Source organism: Micropterus dolomieu, linkage group LG10 (genome assembly GCF_021292245.1).
Source record: "Micropterus dolomieu isolate WLL.071019.BEF.003 ecotype Adirondacks linkage group LG10, ASM2129224v1, whole genome shotgun sequence".
In the NCBI taxonomy this organism is placed as follows: Eukaryota; Metazoa; Chordata; class Actinopteri; order Centrarchiformes; family Centrarchidae; genus Micropterus; species Micropterus dolomieu.
In genome coordinates, this window is record NC_060159.1 from 20,938,711 (window position 1) to 20,957,788 (window position 19,078).

At 39.1% G+C, this 19,078-nt stretch overlaps 1 protein-coding gene across 2 annotated transcripts in view; it reads left to right on the plus strand.

The window, feature by feature from the left end:
* The window catches only part of aven (apoptosis, caspase activation inhibitor), a 38,707-nt gene that overhangs the window by 15,865 nt on the left and 3,764 nt on the right, over positions 1 to 19,078 (plus strand). For both annotated transcript variants that reach the window (XM_046061095.1, XM_046061096.1), the window contains exon 3: positions 18,554 to 18,624. In XM_046061095.1, coding sequence (XP_045917051.1) covers positions 18,554 to 18,624 — 71 coding nt within the window. The remainder of the gene's footprint in view (positions 1 to 18,553; positions 18,625 to 19,078) is intronic.

The following is a 19,078-nucleotide window of genomic DNA, read 5'->3' on the forward strand; positions in this document are numbered from 1 at the left end:
CAGTCGCGGAAAAGCAGCAAATCTTAACATTCAACAAGCTAGAAGTAGTAAATTTTTGGCACTTTTTCTTAAATAATTCATTATTGAAATACTAATCTCAAACTTGTTCAAACTCAGTTTTTTTTTCTTCCAAGAATACAGTGGTGCAAGTGTCAGTCATGTGACTTGTCATCCCCATGGTTTTTAATGATACCTTAAATCAAATCATCTTACTTCTTGTACCTCCCACTTTTTCCTGAGTTAAAAAAAAAACAAACAAAAATACACAGAACAGCCCCACACACTCATTCCCAAACCTACTAAAGTATATTTAAGATTCAGGATCAATTTAATATCCTTTTTATGGGTGTTAAAAGCTTCTCTTTTGCAACCACATTGAACAAAATGTACTGTACAGCTTTGAGCCTGAACCATAAAAGCTCTGCTGACAACTGATGAACCCCAGCGCCTGCTCCATGATTCATTAATATAGTAACTCAGGCTACATTTAGTATTAAGTGATAATGTGAAAACGTTAGAATTTATAATATGATGTTACTGAACAGTAAGCAGGGTCAGTTGACAGCTGCTTCTGGGAGCTGTTTAATTTCCTGCCATAATAGCCACATCAAACAGAATCCATACTCACCCTGTATGGATCTGACAAAACACGATCCTCCAGCATTAAATGGGCGTTTGGCCAGCTCTTTGATATCTGTTTTTCCTTTACTCCTTCTTCAGTCTGGCAGAGTTGTCTCAGTTTCTTCTCCCTGTGTCTTTCTCAGCTCTGCACGTCTTCTCTCTGTTTCCCTCTCACAGCGTTTGCCTCACACCTTCCCTCGCTGACTCGCTCTTACCCTCCCCTGTTCCCTCTCGCTGACTTTTTTTCCTCTGTGCTCGTCTCTCCAACGAGGTGAAAAACACTCTTGTCAAATACAGGTAGGTCATCACACCGTCTCTCATCCTCGTCAGTTGCTAAGTACGAGGCGCTTTGATGCAAACAAGTTTTTTAGCATCGTCGTTTGTTACTCTGTAGCTCCTAAACAGTCCAGTGTCTGTCTGAGACAAGATGGTAAGTGCAACAGCTGTTCAGTGTCACTGTCCATGCGACAGAGCAGCTTTGGTGCCTCGTTGGTGGTGTTCAGACCTTTTTCACAGAAGGGTGAATTACTGGAAATGGCTCCTGGTCCTCAGCAGTGATAATCAAGAGGTCGTCAAAGCTTTTCCATTTTTTCTCTGAATATGAACTCGTGAGCTAAACATCTTCTGAGAAATCGATGAGTGGCAAAAGTCGTTAGTCACCCTTGCTACAAAGTTAGAGCAACTCCCCTGGAGAGGAAAGCAGAGTAAAGCCTCTTCAGTCCTCAAGGCTGCACTGAGTGAAATGACTTTTCGTCTCCTACCAGGCGTCTGCTTGCTGCACCTGACAAAGCTGCTTGGATGCACGCTGCACCAACGTTCTCAACCAACACATGGATTCAACCGTGAGCCACTATTAGGAGAAATTCCCACATGGCCGGAAGCCTCATCCTGTATCAGAGCATTGAGCAACATGTAAGAGGAGGGTGGAAGAGGTGAGGAGGTGGTGTAGGATGAAGCAGAGGAGGGGGGAGGAGCCGGAGGAGGAGCCGATGTGGGTGTCAGCAGCAGGTCAGAAATGGCCTTTGCATCAGCAGTGCTTACAGCTGTATGTCTTCATCAGAGAGGAAATGCATTCGTACAACTGCTGGCTCCTCAAACAGCGTCACATGTCCAACTTCATGGTGACTTAATCCACTGATGTGTTTGACCATGCGCCCTCTGTTAAAGGTGGGGTGAGTGACTGTGGAAGCAGTCAGTGGCGACTGGTGATTAGAGTTTTTAAACTGCTCAGGTTCAGTTTGCCAGGCTCTAATGGCCTCATAGTAAGTGCTTTTCATTGTGTGCTTTGTTTCTTTTGGAATGACCTTCCATTTCTCTACTGTAATTTCTAATCTTATCTACAAAAAGCTAGTATCAGCCAATATATCAACCCGGCTTATTTATCGGTGTAGCTGTAATCTGTAGTTAGGAAACAGTTTTTTGTCAATTACTACCACTTAGGGCTGGGCAATATGACCTAAAATCAATATCATAATTAATTGTCACATTTACGTTATTACGGGTAACTTGTTATTTATTTAACAGGAAATTCAAGCTAAAATGTTCTCACATCTCTTGCAATTAACTATATTTATTATAAATATTATAAAGACCTATAAAAACTAGGGGTGTGAATCACCAGAGGCCCCACGATACGATATTATCACGATATTTATGTTGTGATTCCATTTTATTGCAATTTTAAATATGTTGAGATATATATTGCAATTTATTACCTTTTTCCAACTTCCAGTTAGGTCCCTAAAGTCAAACTTTGTCAACATCTGTTTATCTAAAAAGATACATTTCTCTGTTTGTTCATATCACTTTTTCAGTCCTCTATATGGTCCTGTTAAGTTTTCTAGTGGACTAAAAAAAGCAATAGATTTTATTATTCTAGTACCAAAAAGTTAAAACTCCCATCTGCTATTTATATAATAAAATATCGATACTTGGCATCTGTGTATCGATATAGTATTGCCATGGCAAATATCACGATACTATGCTGTATCGATTTTTTTTTTTTTCCCCCACCCCTAATAAAAATCTCTATAACACTCCTGTTATTTTGGTCCATCAGCATTATGTACCAAGTCTTTATCATCTGTACTGGCCACAAGCTGCGTTTCTCCCACATTTTAATAATTTTATCTGTATGAAGGAATTAAAGGGATCGTAAGTGATTCAGCGAATTCAGCGAATATTTCCTCACGGTTTGCTAGCTTTTTGTTTTTGGGTATATAAAAATAATCTGGTTTTCCTACACAGCCCCGGCTCTGTAAATGGAAAACAAAGAAAGTGGTGTGGACCTTGCCACACAACATTGTTCCAGCCAATTGGCAACAGGTGGCATCAGTGCTCGTGCACAGTGGGATCACAGATCAGTGGGAGAGAGAGTTCTGTACACCGGCACATTCAAACATGCTGAACTCCAGGAACTGAAAGGAGGGTGTATTTGTTTTGAAGTAGAGTTTAAATATCAACAATCACTCAATCAAACAATGAGGCCTCGTACAGATGAGCAGCAATGATGAAGATGTTGGTGTCAGTCTTCTACATTTTTGCTTAAATTCCATAGATATAGACCATATATAATATAAAAAAACATTGCTAAGTCATGAGCATTTGAGTATGCAGTATCTGTTGTTCGCAGCATGGAGGAGCTCTAAATTGAATATACAGAAATTATATCTTTAATAACAAAATTAAAACTAAACCCATACTTTTTCACATTGGTACAGTCTGTACAGTAGTGAGAGGTTTGCAGGAAAGATGGCAGAGTTGTTGCGGAAACTTGTGTGGAAGCCTGGCATTTATTTAAAGCAGCCACTGTACAACATGGAAAGTTGCTTAAGCTAGCAAAGTGACGCCACTGGGCTTATGCCATTTAATCTAGTGAAATGAAAATGCAAACAGGGCGTGAAATGTGTTGCTACCAATGCATTAGTTTCTGTTATTTTAAAACACCTGATTGGGATGGTCAAATATGGAGGGAATCTTTAGCGGCAAATGTGCTTGTTTATGTTTGTATCCTACTGATTTACTATATTAATTAAATAACATGTAATAACACCAGTCTTGATATATTTTTTTTTTTAGAAAATCAAACAAATAATTTAATCTGCTTGAACACCATGGTAGAAATGTGAGTTCCTGGAATTGAATGTGTTCTGCTACTAATAATAATAATAATTGTGGGCACTCGCCATGCATGCATAAAATCTTTTCACTACAACAGAGGAATTGGTTTTGAAAGTAGTCACTGTATTATACAGTTATTATAATGGAGGATTTGATGACCAGCAGACAGGAGGACCGATTGAAGTGCCACAATTTTTCTAGCTCCTACATCTTGCCTGAGCGTCCAGAAAGGACACAGTTGTTTCATCCTCGCTTTGTGTGATTGAACTGGTTGAGTAGACCGGGTGCTGTGCATTTCTTTGAAACGGCTTTTCTTTCATGTGACCATATCTTGCATGTCCCACAAAGCCGGAAGCTAGCTATTGATTATCAGAAGAATGCGATACAAGGGAAATGAGGCATGTCTAATGTATTCCTCCAGTGAGTTCATGTAATGAGTCATGCAGTTTTATAGTGATTGCTTAATTTCCATAGAATGGACACATCTACCTCCAGAGTTGACCTCTGTGACACCACCACTCTGTCACTGTGCTGTTAACTACCGCTATTATTATGAATAAGGGATATCGTAGGCTTTAGTGATTGATGGGAGAACAATACAGTAGCCATCAATTATGAGCCTGTGTATTATCATGCATATCAGCATGAGGAAAAAATACTCTGTTTCTTACAACACTTACTACCCCCAATGTAGATCATATTTTGTATAAAGGATCAAAAGCCTTTGATGGACAGATTTGCTTTCTTGAACTGGCCCCATATCTTGTTCCTCCAAAATCCTTTGAATATGGTAAGCAGTAATCTATTGATCTCGTCATGTTATTTTTGTCCAGTTTGTCATTTACTTTACAACACCTCGGATGATTACTGTTTACTTTGACATTTATTCAATGACTCAGACCTTTTGACTGTTCTATGGCTGCCCAATGTCTGCATGTAAATAAACTTGTCAGTAGCCCATGAAATGCAGTGATACATCTAATGCTTCCATGAATTAAAATGTAATGGTTTCTCACATAAGTGTTGAATAGATTATAAACTAGATGTCTTCTCACAAGACCGTGTATTTATTTTTCAGTTGAAACATCATTTGCATTTTAATGATTGTTATAATTATGTTTTTTTCAAAAGAGAGAAAGGTAGGGAGAAAGAGAAGGAGAAAGAAAGTAGCTTTTTATTCTTTTTGCAAAGACTTTTGTATTCTAGTTATGGGGGTATCACGTTGCTCAGCCTCCCAAGGAAAGCTTATGCTGTGGAGCTGGAAAGAGCGCTGTGACCGACTGTTGAACCTCAGATTCAGGAGGAGTAACGTGGCTTCGACCTGGTTGTGGAACAGTCAGTGACAAGCACTGTATTACATGGGATTTGCCCATTCCAAACTGAGATACGGGTGGAAAATTCCCTGGAACCTAATCTATCAGTGAAATCTAGATTACTCTTGTTATTTGTACGCAGCCTTTAAAGCTGTCAAAATATTGGTATTGAAGTTGGCTATGGATTTTTGTCCACAGGTGATTTACAATTATGTCAGAGCTACATTGTCAAATAACCTTTAGTTCCCCAAAGCTGAGCCAGTTATTTAAAAAGAGTGCGGTATTGAAAGAAACATCAAATTAGTCATTTAATGGTGTGATTCCCTACCTCAATTAAAGATAATTGCTTTTGTGTGCTTCACACCTCCCACACTGTTTTGCCTGTCTTGTGGTATATGGCACATACAGCTTTCCACCAGATGCACAGCTTCCAAAAGCCTTTGGTTGTCATCCTCCTTCTGCCTGAACATTTCTGCATTGAATATCAACTCAGGCTGCTCATTAGCTGTGACCAACCAAACGTTAACATTTGTCATCAGTCAGGATGACCCTTCAAGTAGCATTTTGATCTACCACTGATGTAATATTCCCTCCAGTGTAGATGATACAACTTACCAAATTTTATATAAGAGATCAACAGCATTTGATGGACACATTGGCTTTCTTGAACTGGCCCCATCTCTCTTTCCTCCAAAGTCCCTAAGAGCTGGCCTTTGAGTTAGACCTCAGTCTGTAATTAGGGGAACCAAGATGAACGAATCATTAAAAGCTCCAACTGAAGCACAAGCAGAGCTGATTGTGGGGCATTTGTACCTCACAGCATTTCAGCAAGACAGTCTTGAGATCTGAAAAAGATCTGCTAATGGGAAGCGGTAGCCACTTCTATTCTATTGATCTTCTCATGTTTTTTTTTGTCCAGTTTACTTTACAACACCACGGATAATTGCTGTTTACATTGACATTTATCTAGACCTTTGACTCTTTTTATGACTGTGCAGTGTCTGCATGCGTGTAGATAAACTCATCAATAGCCAATGAATCAAATCAAAATGAAATGGTTTCTCAAATCAGCGTTGAATAGATTTTAAACCGTCATCTTGTTGTTACGGTATTCAAGTGGCATCTCTTAGATGATTAGTGATATGTTGATATCATAGTAGTAGCAGTATACAAGAGATATCTCAGGTTCTTGCTAATGTGAGGCTGTTTTTGTCAAATATTTCCTCTCTGTGGACCTTCCTTTTGAGTCATGCTCCAGAGAGTCCAGTTAGACAAACAGAACCATGAGTTTGAAGGCATGTCTGACACCAAAACATGGCATACTCATGTTGCTTAGTAATATGCCACTTGCATTGATTACTTGATTGGGTTGTCCAATGCAGCTTCTTGCTGGATGATGCTGAGTTGCGGTCCTGCAAAACTTGAGCCAGGCGCATGTTTTTCTTTTGTTGGGTGACCCTGTGTTTTAGTTTTTTTCCTGAGCCTTTGCACCCCTGCTACTAACGGAGAGGTTTCATTCAACTAAACGAGGGTCCTCTAAAAACATTTAACAGAAATGAGTCTATTAATCGACATCAGAAACGATATTGAACAGTTACGCAATTTGTTGGGAAAAAATACCAAAACTTTTAGGTTGGAAAATGATATGATGGTGATTTGTTTTGTTTTACTGCATTGTAAATTAAATATCTTCAGCCATCTTTTGGGCTGTTGTTCATTTCATCACATATTTAATGAGCATTTTAACTGATTATGAAAATAATTGTTGCAGCCTTAATAAAGGTTAAAGCTCATTGTCATAGAAAACACGAATAGACTGGACACACTATCTTGTTCATTCACTACAAAGACTCCTTGCCGGTGAACAGAACAGTCTCTGTGTAACCACAAGCAAAATGAATGATCCTACAAACTGTATTTGTCTTGTAAGTGTGTCTTTACAGAGTGCAGGTGGCTGTGTGTGTTTTGTCTTTTGAGACTGCAGCATCATGATTCAGTCAGACTCAGACAGTTATGAGCGTCTCCTGATGAATTTACTACAAGAACAGAGGAACTTGGGATTTCTAGAGTGAATCGATCAACCCGGGGTGGCTGCTCTGGATGTCTTGTTTGGATTTTAGCGCTGTCTGTCACATTTCATCCGCTCCGAGTCTTTAAACGACTGAAACATTCATGCTTTCTGGCAGTTTTGTGCTTATTTAAGGCGATCCAGTCTTTATTTAGCTGCCAGTGGGTGCATTGTTCTGATCTTCCTGTGGACTTTAAGGCCTTTGCAAAGAGAGAAGAAACACTGGTGGGGCTTTGCCTGCTGTCAAGTTAACAAATGCATCAGTTTTCCAGTTTCTTTCATATGTTTGCCATGTGAATAATGACAATTAGCTAAAGCAACTAAAAAAAAACTAAAATGTTCTGGATGTTTTTGATGGATCTGTGTTTTCCCATCAGACAATTCAGTGTAGCCTGTTTATTTCACACTGTTGATCTATTTTAGCACCGCGTTGATCAGTATTAGCTGTTTACTCGTCTGCTCAACTAAGCTTGATGATGCTTGCATCTGCATAATGAGGATCGCAGATGTCCCATCACTCTCAGACGATGGTTATTTCAGTGCTGGGAGGCTACAGGTGAGCCTAGCGAAAACACACACACACACTCACACACACACACACACACACACACATTCTCATTTGCCTTCTGTGTATCGTCTCTTTGTCATCATCAGGTCAAAATTAAAATTTGTCCAATACTTTGTTAAATTAATGACATTACCATCATCAGCTATACTTGTTAGCAAGGTAACACATTAATCTAAGATGTTGAAAATGGTAGACATATAATGGCAGTGTTATTGTGTACATATTAGGAAAGGCAAGGCCAGTTTATTTGTATAGCACATTCCAGCAACAAGGCAAGTCAAAGTGCTTTACATAAAACATAAAAGCAACATAGGGGGGGGGAAGATATTAACAATTTAAGTCAAATAGGCAAAATCAAAATGTGTTTACCCATAATTCTAATGGGTTATGAATAATCAGGCTTTTCACTTTCTGTTGTTTGTGCTTTTTTTACAACATTAATTTGCTAATGTTAGCATTTAGCCTAAGTATAGCCTCACAGAAGTGCTAGCATGTCTGTAGATTCTAAATCTTAACCCTATTTGTTGTATCACTTTTACTCAGATTAGTGTTTTGTTGATTGTAACCCAGCCAATGGTTATCTCCCCATCAACTCTTTGGTGGTCCAGAGTTTAGGTTCAGGGTCAAGTTTATTGTCATATACACTTAAAAAGTACCATTTACATTAAATTGCAATGGAAATGCATGTACCCTGGTTCTCTCAGCCCTTAATGAGTAATAAAAGGCTCTCCAGCTCTGAAAGTGATGTTTGTATTGTTTTAAAACTGACATTTTCATCAGCCTCCGCTGTACTTAATGCTAATTATCAAATTTTAGTATGCGACCACGCTAAACTATGATAGTGAACATTAACTTACTCCTGCTCAGCATCAGCAAGTTAGCAAAAAGCGGGACAATTGTGCTCGGGCACAGTACAAGGCAGTCGGGCCAAAGTCACTTTTTAAGCGAAAACAAAAATCCACAGATTGATCTACATTATTAAGTACACATATATAAAACACACCATTGATTGTACAAGTATTCCCTTTACCATCTACAACAACGCATCTACAGTAAGTCATCGCTGGTGCAGGCAGTTGCTTTTAGAAGTTGCATAATAAGATGAGTGTAGTCAGGATGTGACAATTGATTTTTAAGCTGAAGCAAGAGCGGCCAAATTTACACATCACTACTTTTTATAACAGAGATGATGTCAACAGAGCAAATATGAGATTCAGTTGATTCAGAGACACAGTTACGCAGCCAAAATACAACCTAATTTTAACCTAATAAACACACAACACGACAACCTCCTGTATATATTTACTTGTGTGCCTGATGTGTAACGTCTTTAGAGCATTTATCATTTTTCCTTTAGTCTATATTTCGATCAGATGCAGGCTGACAATGATTTTGGATTATTGTTTGTGTCAAATAATTTTCTGTGCATTGTCCTCTAATAATATATGTACAGTATGTATACTAGCAGGAGATGTACACCACATATTTCATTTTGACACTACTCTACTCCTTAAAAACATGAAAAACAGTGCATATTGTCACCTAATAACATCAGCTGTTAGAATAGGATTGATTAGATCCCAGTCACATAGAGCCTGAGCTGCAGCCTCTTACTTCCAAATAAGCTGCACACCAATAAAACCCGTGCCTAATGAGAACAAGGCCTCGAGTGGATTGGAGCTCTTCTGATATGGCTTTGACATAAACATAGCCTCGTACAATCACCATTAAAAGTTAAGAGCAAATAGTTTCAGCCCTCTTAATTGTCAAGCCTGGTTTGCTCAGGATTTTAATTGCAATTAGCGCAGGCAGTGATTTATCGACGCGTAGTGGGTTTCAGCGCCGTGTCGTGTTAGGCTAATTGGTTTGGTTAAAAAGGCGTGACAGGGAGCATGCTGGGAGGTACTGTAGCTCTCAGAAAGAGGATCAGCTCCCCAGATCGCAAGAAGTTTCTCTGAACAGTCTTTCCTGCATGTCTGCAAGACTGCAAGTCTTTGCATCTCATTGTTTCCCTTTCTTGCTTCATTCCTTCCATCTTTCCCTCTTATCTTTACCTGCGCATTTAAAAAAAAAAAAAAAAAACTATCAGATGGGCTTTGTCACGGTAGTAATAACACTCGATTACTCTTGGGTTTTCTATGAGCTGCCTTGCTACATCTCCTCTCTTATCAAGTGAGGATCTGCCACGACAGCTGGTTTAAAAGAGAAGTAATCATTCACTGATCACACGCCATTATTCTACTGGCAAATGAAGGAGGAAGGGGGGAGCGGGGAATGTGTGTATTCCTCTTCCATCAGATAAAATGTCAACATTTCAGAGCAGGTGTTAGCGGAGACTGAGCAGCGGCACTGTTGCTCCTTACATGTCCCTCCTGTGTCTCTTCAACCGGTCACCGCTACAAGAAAGAAGGCTAATCAAGGTTAAGTCCAGCCCTGCTGCCTTATTTACAGTGAGTTTACTAGGTCTGTGCAGCGAGCTATATACTAAAGGTGTGGCCCAGTCAACATGGGTGCGTGCGTCTTTGGTGTTTGTGGTGTATGTAGCTCTGTCTGCACTGCAGCCAGGAGGCCGACAACGGCATGTCCCGGCAAACATGATGAGCGAGTTTCTGCAGGGACACACAACCCAGAACACGTTTAGAGTTATATTTGTATGCACATTAAATGTACAAAATAATAGCGTCTTATTCAAGATGTATAGTTGACTTAAGTTGTCTTAAAGCTTTAATACTTCTTCTTTGACTGAGGCATTGACTTTGTGACCAATTAATAAAGGAAATCAGTGAGAGACGATGGCTTTTAAGTAGAGGGATCTGCAATTTTTGAAATGTGGGGTAAGCATTACTAATATGTTGTGCATGCACTGTAGGATTACATCATAGAAATACCCTAGAGTCATACCCAGCAATCCGAACATATTCAGTTCAGTAATGTAAGAGCAAGAAAATCAGCAAATCTTCATGCGAGAGCTTTGAACTAGTACATTTTCAGCATTGTTGTTTGAAAAAGAAGTTACATGATTCAATTTGTAGTCTTTATGTGCTTGTTCCAGCACTTGATTGAAGCAATGTGATATCTACACTAAGTTAAGTTGTGGGTAAATAATTAAAATCCAAAATGTTCTTCAATGTTTTTCACATGACAGAATTCATCCTGACATATTTGCTACCTTTTGAAAGAGGGATCTTGACTGGAATTTAAAATAAACTTTTGAGGAAAAAGCTATTTGAGTATTTTTTTTAGTTGGTTAGATGTTAAGCGTTGTTTTTTTACACCCTTTTAGAAACGACTGCAAGCTACCGGACAGGGCTGCGACTAAATATTGTTTTTAGTATCAATCTAATATGCTGAAATGTCAAAAAAATAGCGAGGAATTCCCCACAATTTCTCAGAAGCCAAAACTCAAAGATATTCAATTTGAAATGCTGTAAAATTGAGTCTGCAACTTTTCACATTTAAGAAGCTTGAACCAGCCATGCTTTTGCTTGAAAGATGACTGAAATGATTAATTGATCACTTTCTTCAATTTCACTTTCATTGAATTGAAGATCATTTGAGATATTGACTAATTGTTTGACTCACATTGGGTGTATAAGAGTATAAATGTTGGTGGCATGTTGCCGTTAAGAAGAAGACAGGTAATAACAGTTGTCCTGTCAGTTTATATATATTTCCTGGATCCTTCACCATGTTTGTAGCAAGGCAATACAGATCCAGCACGTCTTATCTTCCTCCTGACTCGGTGCCAGTGCTCGACAGTCTCACAGAGCAGAGAGGGGTGAAGATGAACAGCGGCGGGGTGAGAGCAGAGTGGAGCTGAGTGGAGCAGGAAAAGAGCAGAGCGGAACAGAAAGGCAGGAGCGAGGCCACAACACGTCCCAAATATAAAAGATGAGAGCGGGACTCGGCATTAGCGAGCCATAGATAGCTCAGCGAAGCCGGGGGTTGCAAGCGAAAAGCCACATTTGTTAATGTGGGGTTCAGCCAGCAAGATGTCAAGAGACAGGATACCACATTATACAGAAGTTACACAATGCCAGCTGAGCCACTTAGCACACAGCATGAGTAATGCAATGTTTATTCACCGTGGAATAACTCGGCAAGGTTTACCGGCAAAACTGTCACTGACGCACTCGGACAATCATTTGAAGTATGAATTGATCTTTAATCAGTTGTGTATGGTGAGATGAGGGGCTTTACTGTTCACAGTAATATTTAACAAAATTCCTACACAGGATGGGGAAAGTTGCCACAGTTAATTTGATTGTTTCCAGGCAAAGTTGTATAATTTTTAAATCTTCTGGATAGTGAAGAAAACCACTGTTGATGCTCGATATACACAAAACTACATGTCATGTGTAGCTCTTGCTGACATTAGTGCTGAAACAGTCAATAAATCACGTAGTTTCTCAACAATTTTTCTATTTGATTAATCGTATGAGTCATGTAAATGCCAAATATTCTCTGTTTTTGAATGTTTTATATGATTGTAAATGGAATCTCTTTGGGTTTTGGACGGTTATTTGGCTATTTTAATATGTTATGTTGTGCTGTGAGAAATTTGGGATGGGATATTTTTCACTGTTTTCTGACATTTTGTAGACGAAATTATCAATTGACCTAATTCCAGTGGGCTCTGTCATGCTCCCCTGTGAAAGTCATAAAACACCTTCATGTCCTGCAGACATGAACTGCTTTGATTTTCATTTTTTTTTTATCATTTACAATATGAAGGAAACCAGTAAAAAAAAAAAAAAAAAAGAGAAAAGTTACATTTTGTTGAAATAACATTATCTAGATCATTAACAGCATTTCCTTCAAGCATGTTTAGCTTACTTTTTCACAAATGAAAATGCAAGTCATGTCTTGCCCAAACAGTTTTTAGATACAAAACTGTTTTTGGGTTGTTTTGCAATATTGTCAGTGTACTCAAAAGCAAAATAGGCTTCTGACCAGACTGACACGTTTGCTTGGTGACCACCATGTCTTTTTCTTTTCTTTCCTGTCAAAAATCTGTCTATTTTGTACTTTACATGTACAACTCCTGACAGCTTTGCTAACATCAGAGCACTTTTTTTTGTTTTTTTTTACTTTATTTTCATTACATCAACTAAATACGCAATGGAGTAACTCACAAACATAGAATTAAATAAATAACTTAACTCAGGTAGATAAAGAGAAAGAAAAAAACAAAGAAATAGTTGTTTTACTCTTAAACAGTTCTTGTGGTGCCCTTTTCCAAATAAAAAACTCTTGTTTTCAAAAGCAGCTTTGTTGTAATCTTCTCTGTGACATAAATTAACTCTACTGTAAAGTATTTGCAGGTTGTGGCTTTAAACAACAACTGGAATAATTTTCTGTAACTAACAACGTTACATTTTCATTCATTATTAATAATAATTTTCTCGGATTTTGATAATTGTTCCTTCATAAGATTTACAGGAGCTCAAGATTTTTGCCCCTTGCAGAGGCTAGATATCTCCCCCGACTCCAGTTTGAGAACCAGTGATCCTCAGATCAATCTTGAAATAGAGGAATGTGGCCTGGTTGACAGTCCTATTGCCGACCCAGCTGGACGTTTTAATTCACTTTTAATCCGCAGATTGTTTTCTCAAATAATCGTGTGGTCTATGTAATGTTAGAAAACAATGAAATAAGAAAATGGCCGCTCATATTTTCTAAATGGAATGACCCCAAAATCCAACGCTATTTAGTTTACAAGGATATAAAACTGAGAAAAGCCACAAATCTTCATATTGCAGAAGCTGAAACAAGTTTTTTGGCATTATCAAAATAGTAGCTGCTCAATGTTGCTTTAGTAGCCTACTAGTGACGATCTTCACATCCCACCGAGATATTAGGATATTTTATTTTAATTTTATTTGAATACATATCACTCAGGCCTGTTCTTCACCCAGCTCAGTGACACATCTGAGGCTGCAGGTCTAACTATGCACTTAATAACTGTGTCAGAGTCTGAGAGATCTGTTTGGACGGCCAGGAATGAAGAATCTGCTTTGCACTCTTTCATTTTTCTTCATTCCCTTCTCACTTCTCACACAGACACACACACCCCTCCCCCTCTCTCACTTTCTGACTTCTGGAGGTTTGACAGAAGTGTCTCTCATCCTCACTGGCAGCTGTTGCCATGGTTGTGTCAGCGCCTCAGAACTACCTGGGATGGTATTTCCATGGACACAGATCAGGATGGCACCAGGATCTGAGGTGTAGGAGGGAGGCAGCTCACCGGTGTCAGCAGTTCTGTGTGTTGGAGATGGACTGACTGAGACAGAGGAGCAAGAGGAGGAGGAGGAGGAGGATTAGGGTCTGGGGAGATATTAAACAGAAGAGGAGCAGGAGCCGGAAAAAGAGTGAACGTGAGAGTGAGAGGCGGGGTATTTCACTGAACCCTCTGCTGAAGGGTTATTTCACTTCGTTGCAGATCTACCTTTCAGCACCGAGTCGTTCAGTTTAGATCCGTGAACAACAACAGAAGCAAGAGGAATGAACTGAGGCACCCCGGGGAAGTTGTACACTAACTCCTGGAGCTGTTCCATTAACACTGGAGTGGATATGATAAGATTTGAATGACATGATTATACAGGTTTTCCTGTACTTCATGATGAATCACAAATTATGGCCTAAATGAGAAAGTGAATGTTTAATGCATCATTCTGTTTCCATTTGAGTCCATTTAAGGCTAATACTGACATTGATATTTGAGAATAATAAAAATATGACAATATATATAATTTTACATTAAACTATAATAAATAACTATAAAAACATATTTTCAACATTTTTTTTAATGTGGTGCACATATACATAAAATTCAGCCTATAAAACACATACACGCTTGTTTTCATCTGCCCACATACAGTTTATACAGATACCAATATGTCTGTGATATGCCCACATTAGCCAATGACATCAGCCCAGATTAAATATTGATCAGGTTCCAGTTTGCATTCTTGCAGTAATATATTTCTGAAAATATATATATTTCTGAAAATGTATCACTGCACACATTCTTGGGATCACTCTATGGTACCAAAACTTCCAATGCTGCTGGTGTATGTGTTTTTTTTTTACACTTTCAGTTGTTTACTTTGCTTATTCACATCTGTATTAGATTTTTATATTGATTTATGGTGTAGGTCCATGTTGCTTTATGCTTGTCCGGTCTGTTTCTTGTGCTGCTGTACCCCACCTAATTTACTACCATGAGTTCAATTAAGTGTGATCTGATAGTAGATTATAGGCCAACTCTTTGAGTGTTATATATAGAGTAAAAACTAATTATTTTACATAAACACACACATAAATTTGTTTAAAAAAAATTGTCATCAAGATCTGTGCTGATTGGGATATTTTACAGCTGTCCTGACATTTCATATTACTCATCTTCTGACATACACGCCGATACTGATGTACTACAAACGACATGTCATATCAGCCTAGGTGATTTATAGGTCTAGCTCTAATTTAGATTTGTGGAGGAACGTGCATATTTATAAGGAAAATCTGCTGTGGTAGATCTCTGAGTTACTGTAATTTTCTTTAAAGTTAGGCGCTTCCTAACCTGGGGGACCGGATTCCCACAGGAAACTAATATTAAACTAATGTTTATTGCATCTGACTTCTGTCTAATCTATTCTTTTTATTTATTCAGTCATGTGCAACATGTTAGCCAAAATGGTTGATGCCATCTGATTGACTCTTTCTTGTGGTCACTTAGTAATGGTTCCCTGCTTTCCTATTTGAAGGTAAGGTGCATAGAATATAGTAAGCAAATGAAATTTGATGTGCTTAAGATAACAGCAGTCTTGTGAATTAGGTTTAAGATTTCGATTTTCACATCCACCAAATCCAGGTTTTGTACGCCCAGATCCCTGCGGGGGTGAAAGCTGTTGATCTCACCGATTGCAGATACCCATGTGGCCCAACATAAAGGCACCCAACCCCTTAGCCGTCACATAAAGCTGACATTCCCTTCCCGTCAGCCTCGCAGTCATTGTAACCTTGATAATGCTTCCATTCATAAATCATCTTTGCTCTGCCTGTTTGACAGCAGGGACTCGCCCTGCAGACAAAAAGCCTCTCGTTCTTGACCCCCTTCACTTCCCGTACACCCAATTAATCAAGGACAACTGCAGATGGCGCTGAGCGTCTCCGTCTACAAGGCCGAGTGTCTGTAATATAATGCAGAAAGAGCAGAGGAACAACACAAGAGGCAGCGACTGACTGTCAGGTCCCCCACTGACTGTCCATCTGTGTGTGACACTGACTGGAGTCTGCTGTGTTTGTGACTCACCTGTACACTGCTCAGCATCACTGTGCTTTGATTTAAGCAAGTTAGAGTGACATATCCTCAACCTCCAAAGAAAAATAATTAAATAACCAACAAGATTATACAGAGTTTGACAGTATTTTCCTCTGTGGCTGGCTGCGTGTTGACCACTGAAGCTTCAGGCTACAAACTCTGGTTTTCGGACTGAAAATTGTTCTGGTTTTAAACCAATGCACTAGAAAGAATCCTCAGGCATTCATATTGTATGTGCATTTTTCATGTTCAGTAAAGTACACTAAATATGAAGCTGTATCAATATTTTATATTTATTTATATTTTGGAGTATTTGGCTTGTTTTTTAAGGGTGACAGTAGAGATATGGTATGTTGCGTTTACATTCTGTGTCTACAGCCAAACCCGCCTAAAAAATAATTTAACAGGGTATTAAATATTTGTGTAATTTACTCCCTTTTGTGGCAGTTTCAGCCCTAAAATTTTAATTCAATATCATTTAAGGCTGTTTTGCTTTAAGCCTCTGTAAACCGTAATTCAGTTTGTTTATACAATATGACCTTTATGTCTCTTTTTAGATGCATAATACATCATTGAATTGTGCTGTAACTATCCGTTGATGAACAGTTTATTAATTTTTTCAGCTCTTCTGTGCAGCGTCTGTGTTTGTTGCCTGGCAAACTCAATGGGATGTCAAGTCTCCAGGAAGTAACTACACCCGACTATCCAAGGAGGGTTAAACCAAGAGCATCTGGGCTTGATTTGAAGATACTTGAAGATGTTTCGCCTCTCATCCAATAGGCTTCTTCGGTTCTAACTGACTGGCATCCCAGGTATTTAACCTGGGGTTGTTATTGAGGTGATGGATACCACTTGGTTTTAGAGATGATTTATCTACTTTGGTGTAGATGGCTTCCACTACCATCTGTCCTCCCTATCCATAACATGGACATCGAAAGCATGTACTCTATTCCTTCAAGTAGTGGCTGTTTAGTTTCCCCAGTATACAGGTCTGTGCATTCCTCACTGCATAGGACAGCATACGCTAGATTGCTTTTGTTGTCATTCAGGTGGACCATCTGTCTGTTCTTGGGTTTAAAAAACACAGGGATGTGGTGTTTGTTAAACCAAACTCCAAACATATATGGAACAACGATGTTGCATTTACTCTACTTTTGCTCACCCATAGTGTTGGTGTTCTTCCTGGATCTTGTGGCTGTTTTCACAAAGGTCCAGTTTGGATCTCCACAAGCACTCCTTCAGGTGTTTATGCTCCTTCTCTCGGGCCTGGGCACTTGTTTGTATATGTAGATTTCGGCTCGGTGGTGCAGGGTTCTGTTAACCCCTAGCTTATGCTGTAGTGGGTGGTGATAATCAAAGAGCAAGTACTGGTCTCTGCGTGTGGGTTTCCAGTATACTTGAATGTGGAGGCTCATGTCCTCTTCAGTGTGTACGGCCGAGGTTTGTTCTGTTGTTCAAGGTGTTGTTTTGTAGCAGTCAAGTTCTGCCTCCATGGTGGGGGTACATGTGGTGAGGCGTGTTGCCGACCAAGGGAGCTAAGGCAGTTGAGTAGATGTGTGTTTAGAATAATAACTTAAACATTTTCAGATGAACTACTGGGTAATCATCGCTAAGGGAGTTTCTAGGCTGTGGTGAACAGATGGTGTTTGAGTAGTTTTTAAACAAAAATGTCCAGGGAGTCTGGTGTTGAGAATGGAGAGCAGGCTAGCTTGTCTTTGAAAAGGACATGTAAATGTGTGTTTCCCAAAATGTCACTATTCCTTTAAAAAGAGTAAAGCAATCCTCTACCTTGTTACTTACTGTTTGGGTCATGTAGCATTTCAAGTATTTTTTCCTTCTGTGTTTTGAACAAAGATAACCTTTTTCCACTTCATCTAAAATTATTCAACCCTAAATGACATACTCCTGCCAGGTTTTGGTGAAAACACATCTAGGACATGAGGACTTTTAATAGTGGTGCTTCACTTTGCATCCTTGGCGAGCAGTTTTATTGTATGTTGCGTTTTGGCACTCCTAATACATGGTTTCCCCTCTGTACCTCACTCATACAACACAAGTTTCATCTGGACAGTTTTCTCATTTGTTAATTTGTGTCCATTTTCTTCATAAATACTCAGCAAAAAAAACTCTTTACCTGCTGAATGTGTGGCACTGCTGCTGTTTGTGCTTTTTAATAATACAGCCGCGCTGCCTTTGTAGTTACAAGAGCCCTCAGCCAGTTGATGTTTTGGAAGCAAAGTGGTATCACGTGCTCGCCCTGCTTTAGCTCTCGTACTGATCAACAGTTTACACAATGCTATTGACTGCTTTCCAGAGAAACATGTATCAGGCATTTAAGACATGCTAGGCGTGAAGGCCTGTCACTTGGCTTACACGAACACTGCAACTAGCTCAAACACACACAGCCTGGAGTTGTCTTTCCCCTTAAAGAAACTGAAGAGGATAAGTGTTGTTTTGAGTTGAACTAAAACAGACCGCAGACCTGTAGGGAGTCGACTGCAGCAGTTATGTCAAACTCTCCTTCCTTGTGTCTTTCTCAGGGGATTCGTTCACTCAGTTCAGGTTTTCAGAAGAAAAGGACTGGGAGATTGACTCGTCTGCAGCCAGTCTGGTAAATCTAAGTCCTGCACATTCTGCATTATTATTATCTTAGGTGGATTGAACATGCACAGCAGTTAGAGTATGTGTGTTGGTTGGTGGGCCCACCACTTTGGTTCAGACTGGAATATCTCAACATCTCTTAAGATATATGTAATTTAAAGGTTGGATACCTATAAAGTATATGTAGGACTAAATTATGGAATAGACTACCAAAATAGTAAGTTTTGCTTTTACTCACAAGACTAACTTAACAGGGAGACAAATTGATTCTGCAGGAGGATTGTTGATATTTGAACTCAACTGCCAAACAAATACAGGTGCTGGTCATATAATTAGAATATCATCAAAAAGTTGATTTATTTCAGTAATTCCATTCAAAAAGTGAAACTTGTATAATGTATACATTCATTCCACACAGACTGATATATTTCAAGTGTTCATTCCTTTTAATTTTGATGATTATA